Raw genomic sequence first — 15327 nt, 5'->3', positions numbered from 1 at the left:
TCAGACAAATGGCCAAACCGAACGAACTAATCAAACTTTGGAAACATATCTGAGATGCTTTGTTTCTGCTGATCAGGATGATTGGGTGTCCTTTTTGCCGTTGGCTGAGTTCGCTCTTAATAATCGGGCCAGCTCGGCTACTTTGGTTTCGCCGTTTTTCTGCAATTCTGGTTTCCATCCTCGTTTCTCTTCAGGGCAGGTTGAGTCTTCAGACTGTCCTGGTGTAGATACTGTGGTGGATAGGTTGCAGCAGATTTGGATTTATGTGGTGGACAATTTGACATTGTCCCAGGAGAAGGCTCAACGTTTCGCTAACCGCCGGCACTGTGTGGGTCCCTGACTTCGTGTTGGGGATTTGGTTTGGTTGTCGTCTCGTTATGTTCCTATGAAGGTTTCCTCTCCTAAGTTTAAGCCTCGTTTCATTGGTCCGTATAAGATTTCTGAGGTTATCAATCCTGTGTCATTTCGTTTGGCCCTTCCTGCTTCTTTTGCCATCCATAATGTGTTCCATAGGTCGTTATTGCGGAGATACGTGGCGCCTGTGGTTCCATCCGTTGATCCTCCTGCCCCGGTGTTAGTTGAGGGGGAGTTGGAGTATGTGGTGGAGAAGATTTTTGATTCTCGTGTTTTGAGACGGAAACTCCAGTACCTGGTCAAGTGGAAGGGTTATGGTCAGGAAGATAATTCCTGGGTTTTTGCCTCTGATGTTCATGCTGCTGATCTGGTTCGTGCCTTTCATTTGGCTCATCCTGGTCGGCCTGGGGGCTCTGGTGAGGGTTCGGTGACCCCTCCTTAAGGGGGGGTACTGTTGTGAATTCTGTTGTTAAGCTCCCTCCTGTGGTCATGAATGGTACTTCGGCTGGTTCTGTCCATGGACTTCCTCTGGTGGGTGTTTCTGAGTTTCCTTTCACAGGTGACGAGGTTAATTCGTTAGCTGCTGCTCTATTTAACTCCACTTAGATCTTTGCTCCAGGCCACCTGTCAATGTTCCAGTATTGGTCTAGTTCACTCCTGGATCATTCTTGTGACCTGTCTTCCCATCAGAAGCTAAGTTCCAGCTTGTATTTCTTTGGTTTGCTATTTTTCTGTCCAGCTTGCTATTTAATTTGTTGTCTTGCTTGCTGGAAGCTCTGGGACGCAGAGGGAGCGCCTCCGCACCGTGATTCGGTGCGGAGGGTCTTTTTGCGCCCTCTGCGTGGTCTTTTTGTAGGTTTTTGTGCTGACCGCAAAGTAATCTTTCCTATCCTCGGTCTGTTCAGTAAGTCGGGCCTCATATTGCTTAATCTATTTCATCTCTGTGTTTGTTTTTTCATCTTTACTCACAGTCATTATATGTGGGGGGCTGCCTTTTCCTTTGGGGAATTTCTCTGAGGCAAGGTAGGCTTTATTTTCCTATCTTCAGGGCTAGCTAGTTTCTTAGGCTGTGCCGAGTTGCATAGGGAGCGTTAGGCGCAATCCACGGCTATTTCTAGTGTGGTTGATAGGTTTAGGGATTGCGGTCAGCAGAGTTCCCACGTCCCAGAGCTCGTCCTTTATTATCAGTAACTATCAGGTCATTCCGTATGCTCTTAACCACCAGGTCCATTATTGTCCTGACCACCAGGTCATAACAATAACCTGGGCATCTCCTTTATATAATTATAAGTGCACAGACAGTATAACCTGTGCATCTTGTGTATATAATCATACAGTATATATACAGCCGGTATAACCTGGGTGTCTCCTGTATATAATTATATATGTTCAGCTGCTATAACCTGGGCACGTCCTGTCTATAATTATATATGTTCAGCTGCTATAACCTGGGCACGTCCTGTCTATAATTATATAAGTACAGCTGGTGTAACCTGGGCATCTCCTGTATATAATTATATATGTTCAGTTGGTATAACTTGGGCATTTCCTGTATATAATGACATATCGACCATACTGATATAACTTGGGCATCTTCTGTCTATAATTATGGTAAACACTTGTATGTACAGCTGATATAAGATATACATAGATACACGTATATCTGATCAGGAAATTAGGAAAGTGTAGTATGATGATGATGATGCTTATGTCGGGGGTTTTGTGTGAGGTCAGCAGACGAAAACAGCAAAGCTACAGATGAAGCGCCAGACTCAGACGTCCACTTCCTTCTCCTTCGCCGTTTCTCCCCATATGTTATTATCGGCAGTAGTGGTGACCACGATGCTTTTGTTCTGGAGCTTCACGATTCTTCTTTGTGCCACATGTGAGTTCTGTGATTTATTACCATGCTATCAGATAGTCAACAGTCATGGAGCGGAGGTCTGTGGTGGAGGGAGCCTGTGCCAGCTAAGAATGTGGGTAAGGGGCATGCCAGCTGGAGCTGCCACCACTGCCTAGAACGGGGTGCTGGCATTATGACTTCTCCTGCACTAAGGGCGTTATATTCTTTATACATAGATGAAAATCTACAGCGCTGGATCCTCAGGTGAACAAAATCTGTTTTTTGTGTATGATGACATGAGGCGCAGCGTGTGTGGCCACGTATATAAAATCCTTCTAATGAGAGCCGAGTGGAGTAAGATGCACTTTTATCCAAAGGAGAAAAAAGAAAAGGAAACGTAAGAGCCCAATGTCGGCGAATCCTGGCCACATACCTAGTAAGAGCGGCATAATGATAATAGATAACTTGGGATTCATGAAAAACAAATATTTTTAGTTTCTCCAAAATTTTAACTAAGTATTCACTGACTAATCCAAATGGAGTGAAAGAGAATTTTTTTTTTTAATTAAAAAAAATAACTTTTAATTATTATAAATCAAACAAATAATGTCAGACTAACCACCAAATTCTAGTCGTATCTTATATAGGAAATGGGGTTCCAATACAAAAATTAGCCAGTTGGGTAAAGCGCAAAAAGAGGGTTATATTGTAAAATTCCCACTTCAATCCATTTTAGAGTACGTTTAGATCAAAAATGATAATGCAGATAAGTTGTCCCCTTATTATTTATGTCTAGGTTTTTGGGTTTGCACCCCCAATAGGCTAGATGCAACCAGGGCCTGTGTTAGGGGCAGGCGAACCAGGCAGCCGCCTAGGGCCCCCGCTCCTCCAGGTGCCCCAGCCAGTGGCTGCTATGGGACCCCTGAGTAAGAGGGGCCCAGCGCCTCACCCTCCCCGCATCGCACATTCAACATATCGACATTATAGATGCCGATAAAGTTGAAAGCAGTGATGGAGGAGAGAGTGTCATGTGACACTCCCTCTCCTATTATTCCCTCTCTGCCTGTGACTCCGCGTGTTTCAGTAGTGGAGCTGATGAGACGCTGAGACGCTCTACAGAGTGCAGATGTCAGAGCAGCTAGGGAACAAGGAGGAGAGGTAAATATATTGTGTGTGTATTATAGTGTATGTGTGTGTCTGCATTATAGTGTGTATGTTTGTGGGTGGGTGTGTGTCTGCTGCACGATAGTGGGGGGGGCTGCATTGTACGGTGTGTGGGGGCTGCACTATACTGTGTGTGCGGGGGATTGCACTATACTGTGTGCATGTGGAGAGATGCACTATACTGTGTGTGCTTGTAGGGGGCTGCATTATACTGTGTGTAGGGCTGCATTATAGTCTGAGGGAGCTGCTTTACACTCTGGGGGGCTGCCTTATACTGTGTGTGTGTGGGGGCTGCATTATGCTGTGTGTGGGGGGGCTGCATTATACTGTGTGTAAAAGGGGCTGCATTATACTGTGTGTGGAGGCTGCACTATACTGTGTGTTTGTGGGGGTGGGGAATGCATTTTACTGTGTGTAGGGCTGAATTATACTCTGGGGGCTGCATTATACTGTGTGTGAAGGGGGCTGCACTGTACTGTGTGTGTTTGTTGGGGTGGGACCTGTGTGTGGGGCTGCAGTATACTCTATACTCCATACTGTGTGTGGGGCTGCAGTATACTCTATGGGGGGGCTGCAGTATACTCTGAGGGGGCTGCATTATACTTTATGAAGGATCATGGGGAGTGCATTTTACTATATGTACTATATGGGACCTGCATTATACTGTATCGAGGACTATCTGTACCATTCTTCCTCAGCCGGAGTAAGGGTAGGTGCACACGGTCAGTAAATGATGTGGGGTTGGACGTTGTGTACTTGTGCAGCGGCCAGATGCTACAGCATAGTGGATGGGATTTCAAGAAATCCCATACCTACTATGCCTGCACACCCGCAGCAAACCCATGGAGATGGACATGCGGCGCATCTTTTCAGACCGCAGGCTGTCAATTTATCTTTATTTGTCTCCCCAAGATAAATTTAACCCGTACAATGTATTGGACGCAGTGAATCCGCATGGTTCAATGAACACATGCGGATTCACCTGCGTTCAATAGCCGACAGTGGACATTTTCTGCATCCAAAGCACTGCCAATTACTGAACGTGTGCACATACTCCAAGAGGCCGGGAAAGAAGTGTCGAGCGACTTCAATATTGTCGATCACACTCGTTTAGCGGAATTTACTTAGTGTTTGTAAATGCAACAGAAATGTTTCTGTGTGATGGTGCGATATGTTAGCATTTGGGGCCCCACTTTAAACTTTTGCCCAGGGCCCCACTTTGTCTAAATCCGGCCCTGGATGCAGCCGATGTTTAGACCTTGATGATTTTTATAACCTGAAAAAATTAGCCACAATTAGCATAATAAGATGGTAGTGACAGCTCCAACTAAAATACAGTGTGTTGCTGTTAAAATATTTTATCACTTTGTACTTAATTACATTATAAAAATAATAAGTTATAGTGACAGCTCCATTGAAAATACAGAGTGTTGCTGTTGCAGTTGTGCTCAAAAGTTTACATACACCGGCAGAATTTTTGCTTTCTTGGCCTTTTTTCAGAGAATATGAATGATAACACCAAAACCTTTTCTCCACTCATGGTTAGTGGTTGGGTGAAGCCATTTATTGTCAAACTACTGTGTTTTCTCTTTTTAAATCATAATGACAACCCAAAACATCCAAATGACCCTGATCAAAAGTTCACATACCCCATTTCTTAAAGGTAACCGGTCATCTGAATTTGGCGGGACCGGTTTTCGGTCAAGATTGCCTTACGCAGGCGTGTACTACGGAGGACATAGAATGAACTTCAATCCAATATTGCGGCCAGCATGCAGCCAGCGGGTAAGGAAAGGGTGAATCAAACACCCGAAAACTCTGCCCATATGACCGAAAACCGGTCCCGCCAAATTCAGGTGACAGGTTCCCTTTAATACCATGTATTGCCCCCTCTAACATCAATGAAAGCTTGAAATCTATTGTGGTAATTGTGGATGAGGTTCTTTATTTTCTCAGATGGTAAAGCTGCCCATTCTTCTTGGCAACACTGACATATTCATTCTCCCTCTGGAATATTTGTAATAATATGGGAGGGATGGCAGGACTGTGGCTTGACTATAGAGTTGGCAGCAGTGGGTTATCTACAAAATATTATGTTAACCCTTTTGGAAGAGGGATTACCAATTAATGAAAAATAATAAAAAAAAATATTAGAATAAAAAAATGGTAAATTGAAGATTATATGGATTAGAGTTAATACAAGTAAGAAAAAGAGAAACTTTGTCAGATGTATCATCCCATATCAATAGAAGGTCGTCTACGAAACGACCATACCATATAATACTGGTATCAAAAGGCTTGAAATCACTAAGTAGAAATTTCTCCTCCCAGACCCCATAACAATGTTTACTAAAGAAGGGGAATATTTTGGCCCCCATACTCACACCCTGTTTTTGCAGAAATTTTTTTTATAAAAAAAAAAAAATAAGTGTGAGAGTAAAAATGTAACCTCCGAAATGAGAAAATCCTTTATAAATGTTGGATATGTCCTGTGTTTATTCTTACATTATGCAGCATAGATAGATACAAACTAACCACATCACATCTTAACCAATTATAGGAAGAATTCCATTCAAAATTGTCAAAAGTAGAAAAGTCAGTCTTAGTGTTGCTAATATAGCCTGGAAAATTATGGACTGAAGGTAATGATCCACCCAGGTTCCCAATATTTCACCTAGTGAAAAATTCATCTGTGTGGTTTTCAGCAGTCAGTGATAAATACGGATAATGGGACACTCCACATATACTGTAGATATTCTGACCATTTTTTATATATTGCCCTTGGGAATGCACCCCCTTCTAGTGCCTTTGGCTGTGTCCGAACACTTTTTGCATGTGCACAAAGGAGATATCTTTCCATTACAATTAGCAGGCACTGAAAGGGTGTCAAGGCCAATTAGGGAAGGAGATCGAAAAAGAAAAATCCTCAAAAGAGAATCATCCTGGATTTTTCCCTCAGAAACTAGAGCCCCATCAGTTTTACATGTGAGGCAAGGTCTATTATTACAATATAAAGAGGAATGTTTCTTTTTCGATGCCTTATTTGGATATTCTTCTGTTTATAATTTAATATGTTGGACCTACAATTTCCTCTGATTGGATGATAAACATACATGTGACCGAAATCCAGCGTATTTATTGCCGTTGTATATTCATTCATTTCATACCATGACTAGTGCTATACGCCGAAACGCGTTGGTTTTTGTAGATCCTATGTGAATCGGTCTGTCTGCTGTATGGGCATTTTCTCTTAATAAACTGAAGATTTTATTTACTTGAGGATCCATCGCCGTAGATTTTCTTCTTCGTTTGACTGCTGTTTGCTGCCCTGACCTGCGTGGCTCCGTCCATTGCTCCTTCCACAGTACTAGTGTCATTGTACCTGTTGAACTGACTCCCTTCTCTTTTATCCCTTGTTTTTAAATGCTCCTTTATAGATGTCAAGACGACAAATGTAACTGGGGTGAATGGCAACAATGTAACACTAGAAGTGCCTGAGATGGACATAAATGATATCACCTGGCTTTTTGGTCATAATCGCATTGCATCAACAGGACCACAAAAACCCCTCAATGCAACGAGAACATACAGGGGGAAGCTTGCGAGTGACCCGGATGGCTCATTAATTATATTAAATCTGCAGCAGGAAGACAATGGGATATACAGCGCCAGTATAAAGCTCCACAATGGAGAAATGCATACAGCACAGTACCAGCTCCAAGTCTACCGTAAGTCATCTGCCCCTCACCATTAACACCAGTTTCCTTTTGCTTCTCTCAGTTTTTCCTTTCCCAAAAAAATTTGTAGGTTTAATGCCAGCAATAGTGTATTCTCATCTCATACACTGCCAGCCATAGTGTGCTCATCATCTCATGCGCTGCTAGCCATTGTGTGCTCATCATTTCATACACTGCCAGCCATAGTGTGATCATCTCATGCGCTACCAGCCATAGTGTGCTCATCATCTCATACACTACCAGTCATAGTGTACTCATCATCTCATACACTGCCAGCCATAGTGTACTCATCATCTCATACACTGCCAGCCATAGTGTGCTCATCATTATTATTTTTATTATTATTATTTATTTATATAGCACCATTGATTCCATGGTGCTGTACATGAGAAGGGGTTACATACAAGTTACAAATATCACATACAGTAAACAAACTAAGAATGACGGACTGATACAGAGGGGCGAGGACCCTGCCCTTGCGGGCTTACACAGCCATAGTGTGCTCATCATCTCATACACTGCCAGCCATAGTGTGCTCATCATCTCATGCGCTGCTAGCCATTGTGTGCTCATCATTTCATACACTGCCAGCCATAGTGTGATCATCTCATACACTGCCAGTCATAGTGTACTCATCATCTCATACACTACCAGTCATAGTGTACTCATCATCTCATACACTGCCAGCCATAGTGTGCTCATCATCTCATACACTTACAGCCATAGTTTGCTCATCATCTCATACACTGACAGCCATAGTGTGCTCATCATCTCATACACTGACAGCCATAGCGTGCTCATCATCTTATACACTGCCAGCCATAGTGTACTTGTAAGGAGTATACCGGGACCGTGTGATACTCTATTCCCTCCCTCCATGTAAAATGTTACCTTTATGTAAAACTGTGTATTTATATTTACGTTTCGCTAATATATAATGATGAGCATAGGGAAAACATAGTACCCTGTTTGGCCCACTAGATGGGGCCCATGACACGGTATTATAATAAGTGGTATAACTAATTAACTGTTGGAGGGGTTAGCTTGGGATAAGGGAGAAACAGTTCCCTAGCTAGGGCAGAGGGGCTAGGGAGCCCATACAGCTCAGGTGGGCTTTAAGCCCAAGCCATCCAGCAGCCCCATAACATTTAAGGGAAGGACCCAGCCATGCATGGCTCAGTGGACAGAAGTGCAGCCAAACCAGCACAGGGTACAGTAGTGGTGAAGCAGAAGTAGCAGTGGGTCCACAGCAGTATGGGGACACAGGTGGCTGGATGTGACAGATCATCACATGGGCTGATGCCCTCAGATGCGGGTCAAAACGGACGAGGGAATGCCCAAGCGCAGAAAATCTGGACAGGGAGGATGCTGCGTTACCGCAAGAGGCGGTACAACCCGGGTATGTACTGAAGGACCAAGGGAAGAGTGCAGGGAAAGTGGAAAGTGTGAATCATAAGAAACCCTATGCAAATGCTGTGTCTGTTAAGGATGAGCTGTGCAAAGAAGAAAGTAAAGTTTTATGTTTCAAGTTGCAACTGAACTGTGTCTCTGTTTGTACGCAAACAACTTGAGGAGACCTTAGGCAATGGAGAGAAGGCCTAGACGGTGCAAACAATAAAGAGGCAAGTACATTGACCATGGGACGTTATCTGCATGTGATGTCCCTCACACTTGGCATAGTCAGTAGGATCCCGAAATTGTGCAGCATGGGAATGCCATGGAAAATATAGTTTATGTGAAAAGGATGAAGAAAATGATCCCGGGATTGGGATCTGTGGAAGCGCATCATTTTCTCCCTGTCCATGTCCATGTCAAAATAAAGACTTTTTACAGCATCGGGTTTGGTGAGTGCTAACCACTTTTTTTCTTTTGCTTTTGAAAATGTGAATGTGTCTGATATACTGGACTTGACTAAAACCTTGAATGTTACTGACACTGTGATGGCAAAGATGGCGGCTCTAAAGATGGCAGAGAATGGCATGCAAATTGAAGACTGCAGCTATGATCCCACCCTTCGTGGGCATGCTGATGGAGAAATGGTGCGAGTAGTTATCTGGCAGAGTCGGTGACCTAATCATGGCACCTGTCCCTGGTAGGAGTGCTGGAGAAGATGATAGTCCCACCCCTTACAACAGATTGCCAAGGAATGGGGGGAGTGAGCGGAAGCGACCTCACCCTGGAACGGGTGGGGCCCAGAAGAAAATCCCGTGTGCAACTGCGTGGCACCATTATGAGACACAGCGACAGCAGTGATGCACCACTCCTGCACCTCTCACTGTGGAGGCATAGGCCGTGTAGAATAGAAGTGGCGGCAGAAGGAGGAGAGAACCTGGACTGGACGACAGTAGGATTGCGCTGCAAGAATGGACTTGTTACCTGCAGAGGAGAGCCACTGGCGGCTGCCGGAGTTAGAGCTACAATATAATCTGGAGCAGGAACACCGATGCCAGGAGCCTCGTCAATGGGAGTGGAGACAGCAACCGCCCTGAAAGAGCCCATGCTGGGAGAAGGAGCCAAGCCGAAACCCCATTTGTGGGAACTGGAACCTCTTCGTCCAGAGTCAGTTCCTCAGCATCGTCGGGGACGGGAACCAGGGACAACCCCGGAGGAGCCTAAAGTGGAAGTGAAGGCCAAGCCAGCACTACATCATCAGGAGTGCGCAGCAGCATCCGGAAAAGGATACAATGGTAGGGGGACAGGCGCGTCTGGACCACTAAGATGAATGGCGGTGAGTGCACCTCGGCCTTTGACCACAGAAGGCTGGTCCCTGCCGTGTCCTTCTACTCTGCCAGGCCGGACTGTCTCTCGACTTCCTATATTGGGAAACGGCCCTCTGAATAGTGATCCGGTGCCTCTTGATCTGTCTTGTGTTAGTCAGGATCGGGAGGCCAGGCCCGCGTCCAGTGCAGGCTCTGCGCTGGGTACTTCGCATTTTCATCAAACGATGGAAGGCCCATTTCCAACCGCCGGAAAGTCCGCCTGGATCGCAGGCATCATAGAGGTAAAGAAGCAGAGGGAAAGGGAAATTTGGGCAAAACTGCGCCAACGAGAGGACGCTACGCTTGGGTGTCGCACTCGTGGGCAGTTAGTCCATACCAAAATTGAGCAGGGGTACGGCTTTATTCGGGAGCACGGCGCAAATTACAAAATGTATGTGAATGCCACCTCTGTGAGGTTTAGGAGACCCCTGCACGGAGTAAACTTGTAAAAATAATGTAATGATGCAGAAATGGTCAGGGATGACCATTGTTAAAGGGAAATGGGTGTTGTTCCAGGTTCTTATAAAATTCAATTTCATTTATCAAAATTAAAAAGAAAGATGATGACAGACATGATGTAACATGATAAATGGCTATGCATTTCGAACACGAAGTATCCTTTCTAAAGCTCAGCTTGACAAAAGAACACTTATAAGAAACTGGAACACCACCCATTTTTTGTTTACCGCACGTGAGACTAAATGGGTTCCGTGCTTCTACAAGCCGCATCCTGCAGCAGGTGCGGGAAGGACCCAGCCATGCAGGGCTTAGTGGACAGAAGTGCAGCTAAACCAGCACAGGGTACAGCAGTGGTGAAGCAGAAGTAGCAGCGTGTCCAAAGCAGTATGGGAACGAAGGTCGCTCGATATGTGGCAGATCATTGCCTGGGCTGACGCCCTCAGATCCGGGTCAAAGCGGACAAGGGAACGCCCAAGCGCAGAGAATCTGGACAGGAAGGACGCTGCATTACCGCAAGAGGCGGTACGACCCGGGCACGTACTGAAGGACTAAGGGAAGATTGCAGGGAAAGTGGAAAGTGTGAGTCGTAAGAAACACTATGCAAATGTTGTGTCTGTTAAGGATGAGCTGTGCAAAGAAGAAAGTAAAGTTTTATGTTTCAAGTTGCAACTGGACTGTGTCTCTGTTTGTATGCAAATGACTGGATGGGACCTTAGGCAATGGAGAAAAGTCCCAGATGGTGCAAACAATAAAGAGCCAAGTACATTGACCATGGGACGTTATCTGCATGTGACAGACGCGCAAGAGGCGCGCAAGACCTGCTAATCTCAGCCATGACTACGGCCCTGGTCATCCCACACATACTCATCATCTCATACACTTTGAGAAATAGTGTGTTCATCATCTCATACGCTGCCAGCCATAATGTACTCTTCATCTCATACACTGCCAGTCATAGTGTACTCATCATTTCCTACACTACCAGTCATAGGGTACTCATTATTTCATACACTGCCAGTCATAGCGTAATCGTTATTAGAGATGAGTGAACTTGTTCGGAAAACGTTAACCAATGTCAAATAAGACATGAACGTAGCACATTTGGATTTGTGTTCAGTTTCCAGAGCATTTTTCCTCAAAGTTGGCATAATTCATTCACAGTTCGGTAAATGATCGCGTTTCCACTAATGCTTTTGTTATTAATTTGGCTAGGATAGTGGTGCTGTATTGTAAGGAGAAGCACCAGACTGCGGGCACTTGTACCATGCCGGGTTCGGAACTGCTGAGGCTGCATCCCCTGTTGTCCGGGGGAAGTCATAAGGACCCAGAAGCAGGGGGCGTACACAAGCAAAAGCGCGCACATCAGCAGATAGTTTTGGCGCAGACAGGCGGCGTGCAGCAGGCTGAGGGGTGTGCTCCTTTCACCGAGCACTTGCGCCGCATCGGTCTGCGCCCGCAAGCTCCCGCCACCACCCGAGTGACTGTAAGAGACCTAGGTGTCGGGTGCCCTGCCTCTGCGTGACTGAGAGGTGCCGCATGCCCTGTGACTGGGAGTACAGTGTATGGGCTGCCTAGAAAGATCCGGGTAGCAGACGAACTTCTGCAGCCTACCTGGCCCATTGCTGCTGATCACCTCACGTTGGACCCTGCAAATGTCGCGGCCCTTCTCATCCCAGCTGCGCCAACTTATAGACTAGGGGCTCAGCAGAAGGTACCAGAGACCGACCGCTGCTGCCAGAAGATGGATGTTTATAGGACCCCACTGGAACAGCACCGCAGTGGCCATTGTCTGCACCGCCGCCCTCCAAGCTTCAGCAGAAAACTGGGAAGCCTTTGACACGATAATTGATTTAAGGAATTGCCGTTATCTTGTTTATTGCTCATAAGGCTTGCTCTGCCTTTCTTACGTCACTGTATCCCGCAACCTGCTTACACTTGGCGTAGTTGGCAGGATGCTGACCACAAGCGCAGAGACAGCAGACCAAGCCGCCATGAGTGTCCCAAGAGCCACCTTGCCATTGGGGGCCTTGCTCAGCAAACTCACAAAATTCACTGGGAGCAATTCACTGCTGTGGGACTGGACTGAGCGGGTCGAGGGGATGCTGAGAATGCACCCTATGACCTCTACGATGCAGGCAGAGATTGCTGTGATGGCCCTGGAAAGAGAAACAAGATGTTCTGTGATGTTTCGGCCCCCACATGAGCGGAACACTTTTACCAAGGTGTTGCAGATCTTAGAGGAGATGCATGGGGATCCCACAGACTTTGGGAAATTACGCATGTGCTCATTCAACCATGTAAAGAGTGAGGGGGAGTCCGTGACCAAGTATATGAATGCCTTGCAAGAGATCCACGCGGCAATTACTAAGTGGGATGATGTGGGTGTGGGGCCCCGTAATGTGATCTTGAGAGACTACTGATAGCCGGTCTTAGAAGCCCATTGCTTAAACAGGCACTGCGAGAGCACTTGCGCACTAATCCCTGCATGTTTTTCCTAGATACAAGGAATGCGGGAAGAGTTGTCTGACTTCAGAAAAAACCCTCCTGTGGCTCCAGATCCGTCCAGAGACAGAATCAACCCCAAGTCCAGTTTGCCTGTTCCATTCCGTCAGGACATGAGACAGCCTAAGACAGAGAGACTGGTGATCTGTTTCAGATGTGGAGACATTGGACATTATGCCTGAGGGCAGGGCTGCCACTAGAAATTTTGGGGCCCCATACTGGCCAAATTTTCGGGGCCCCCTTGAGACTCCACCCAGTCTCCACTCCAGCCCCGCCTCCACGCTCCACCCCTCGAACTGTCCACAGTCCCACCACTCTCTCTTGGAAAATCTCCACTTCTCACCTATCACACATTGACAGTTCCCATCACCAGATCGCACATATAGCTGGAAGCTTTTGTTTTGGCCAAAAGATTTTTTAAGCCACCAAAATGACAAGGTAGACACTTTTGGCCAGGCCCTACTCTACTGTAACCTATTAAATATTTGTTAAATTATGCAATACAATTTAGGTATATTTTTATTTATTTTTCAATTTTTAAAATGACCTATACCACCACATACAAGGAACAAATACCACAGCACTATGACCAGATGACATATTACCACCACAGTGATCGAATAATATCAAATACAAGGAACAAATACCACAACATCATGACAAGACCACATATTACTACCACATAGTGACTGAATACTACAATACTGATGAGTAATAAAAAAAAACCCACAATACTATCACCATCAGTGCCATTATACACAGGAGATCTGTACTTAGTATGCAGTGTCTGTGTACAGGTAATACAGTGATCACCAGCGACATTATAAACAGGAGCTCTGTATATAGTGTATAGGTAATACAGTGATCACTGGTGACATTGTACACAGGACCACTGTATATAGTATACAGTGTATAGTGTCAGTGTATAGGTAACACACTGACTCACCAGTGACGCCTCTAGGTGAAGTCCTTCACCTTTGTTTTTCATCTTTCATCCAGCACAGACTGCCATCACTTCATGCAGGAAATAACACCGTTATCTCGAGTTCCTCTTGCAGAACACATTACTTAATTTTCCATCTTCTACATTACACCACATGAAGAAGGCAACATAGTATCAATCTACACGGTAACAGGACCGCCCCCCATTTAAAACAGTATACTCAAAAAATAAAATAAATACATCACTGCAGTAATAATATCCCTTAATTAGCCCCTATGGTAATAATATTCGCCATCCTAGCCCCCGTGTGTCTCATTCCTGGTGTCAGCCATATGTTCTCCCATCCTGCCCTCATGAGTATCCATTCTGCCCCATATGATCTCCCCATCCTGCCCCATCTGTCTCCATCCTGCCCCATGATCCTGCCCCATCTGTCTCCATCGTATCCATCCTGCCCCATGATCCTGCCCCATCTGTCTCCAATCCTGCCCCCAGTGTTTCCAATCATGCCCGTATCTCCATTCTGCCCCATCTCCAATCATGCCCCCATGTCTGCAATCATGCCCCCTGTGTCTCCATTCTGCCCCATCTGTTTCCAATCCTGCCCCATCTGTCTCCAGTCATGCCCCAGTGTCTCCAGTCATGCCGCCATGTCTTTCATCCTGCCCCGTGTCTCCAATCATGCCCCGTATCTCAATTCTGTCCGTGTCCAGCATTCTGGCCCTGTGTCCAGCGTTCTGCCCCTGTGTCCAGCTTTCTGCCCCTGTGTCCAGCGCTCTGCCCCTGTGTCCAGCTTTCTGCCCCTGTGTCCAGCGTTCTGCCCCTGTGTCCAGCGTTCTGCCCCTGTGTCCAGCGTTCTGCCCCAGTGTCCAGCGTTCTGCCCCTGTGTCCAGCGTTCTGCCCCTGTGTCCAGCGTTCTGCCTCTGTGTCCAGCGTTCTGCCTCTGTGTCCAGCTTTCTGCCCCTGTTTCCAGCATTCTGCCCTGGGCCCCCCGGATCGCTGCTCTCAATAAATAAAAAAAAAAAGTTCTCACCTGACCGCGCTCCTGCGGCGGGCGAAGCTCTCTCTCACAATGACGTCAGACGCCGGCGACATGCATGCTGCGGCTGACGTCAACTGCCAGCCTCAGATTGGCAGGCGGCTGTTAACTATTGACGTGCGGGTGCGGGCCCGCACGTCAATAGCGTTAGACAGCTGCAGCTCCGCTAAGGGCACGGTTTAGCCTGTGGCTGCCGGTAGGGGCCCGGTGAGCAGATGAGATGGGGCCCGATGCGGGCCCCCTCTGCCCACCGGGCCCCATACGCCAGTCACGGCTGTAATGCCCTGATGGCGGCCCTGCCTGAGGGTGTCTGAAACATGGAAGGCCGCTCACCCGGCAGCCTTTAAACTAGTGGTCTCCATGGCCGGGGGGGCGATGCCCGGAGCCTGAACATCCAAGAAGGAGAGAAGGTAGTCCCTAAAGATTACTTTCCCTGAACCCTCTCATCTGGGCCGAAATGGACGGCCGGGCCATTCGTTGCTTAGTTGACACCGGTTCCCAGGTCACAACAATGACCGAAGCATACT

General features: G+C 46.6%; 1 protein-coding gene across 2 annotated transcripts in view; it reads left to right on the top strand.

Moving 5' to 3' along the window:
- Positions 1–2108: 2108 nt before the first annotated feature.
- Positions 2109–15327, top strand: part of LOC138638271 (SLAM family member 5-like) — a 109151-nt gene continuing 95932 nt past the window's right edge. For both annotated transcript variants that reach the window (XM_069727456.1, XM_069727449.1), the window contains exons 1-2: positions 2109–2239; positions 6799–7089. In XM_069727456.1, the coding sequence (XP_069583557.1) occupies positions 2113–2239; positions 6799–7089 (418 nt within the window). In that variant the 5' untranslated portion in view covers positions 2109–2112. The remainder of the gene's footprint in view (positions 2240–6798; positions 7090–15327) is intronic.

Source organism: Ranitomeya imitator, chromosome 1 (assembly GCF_032444005.1).
Source record: "Ranitomeya imitator isolate aRanImi1 chromosome 1, aRanImi1.pri, whole genome shotgun sequence".
NCBI lineage: Eukaryota > Metazoa > Chordata > Amphibia > Anura > Dendrobatidae > Ranitomeya > Ranitomeya imitator.
The sequence above is the reverse complement of the archived record's forward strand: the minus strand, read 5'-3'. Positions and strand labels throughout refer to the sequence as shown.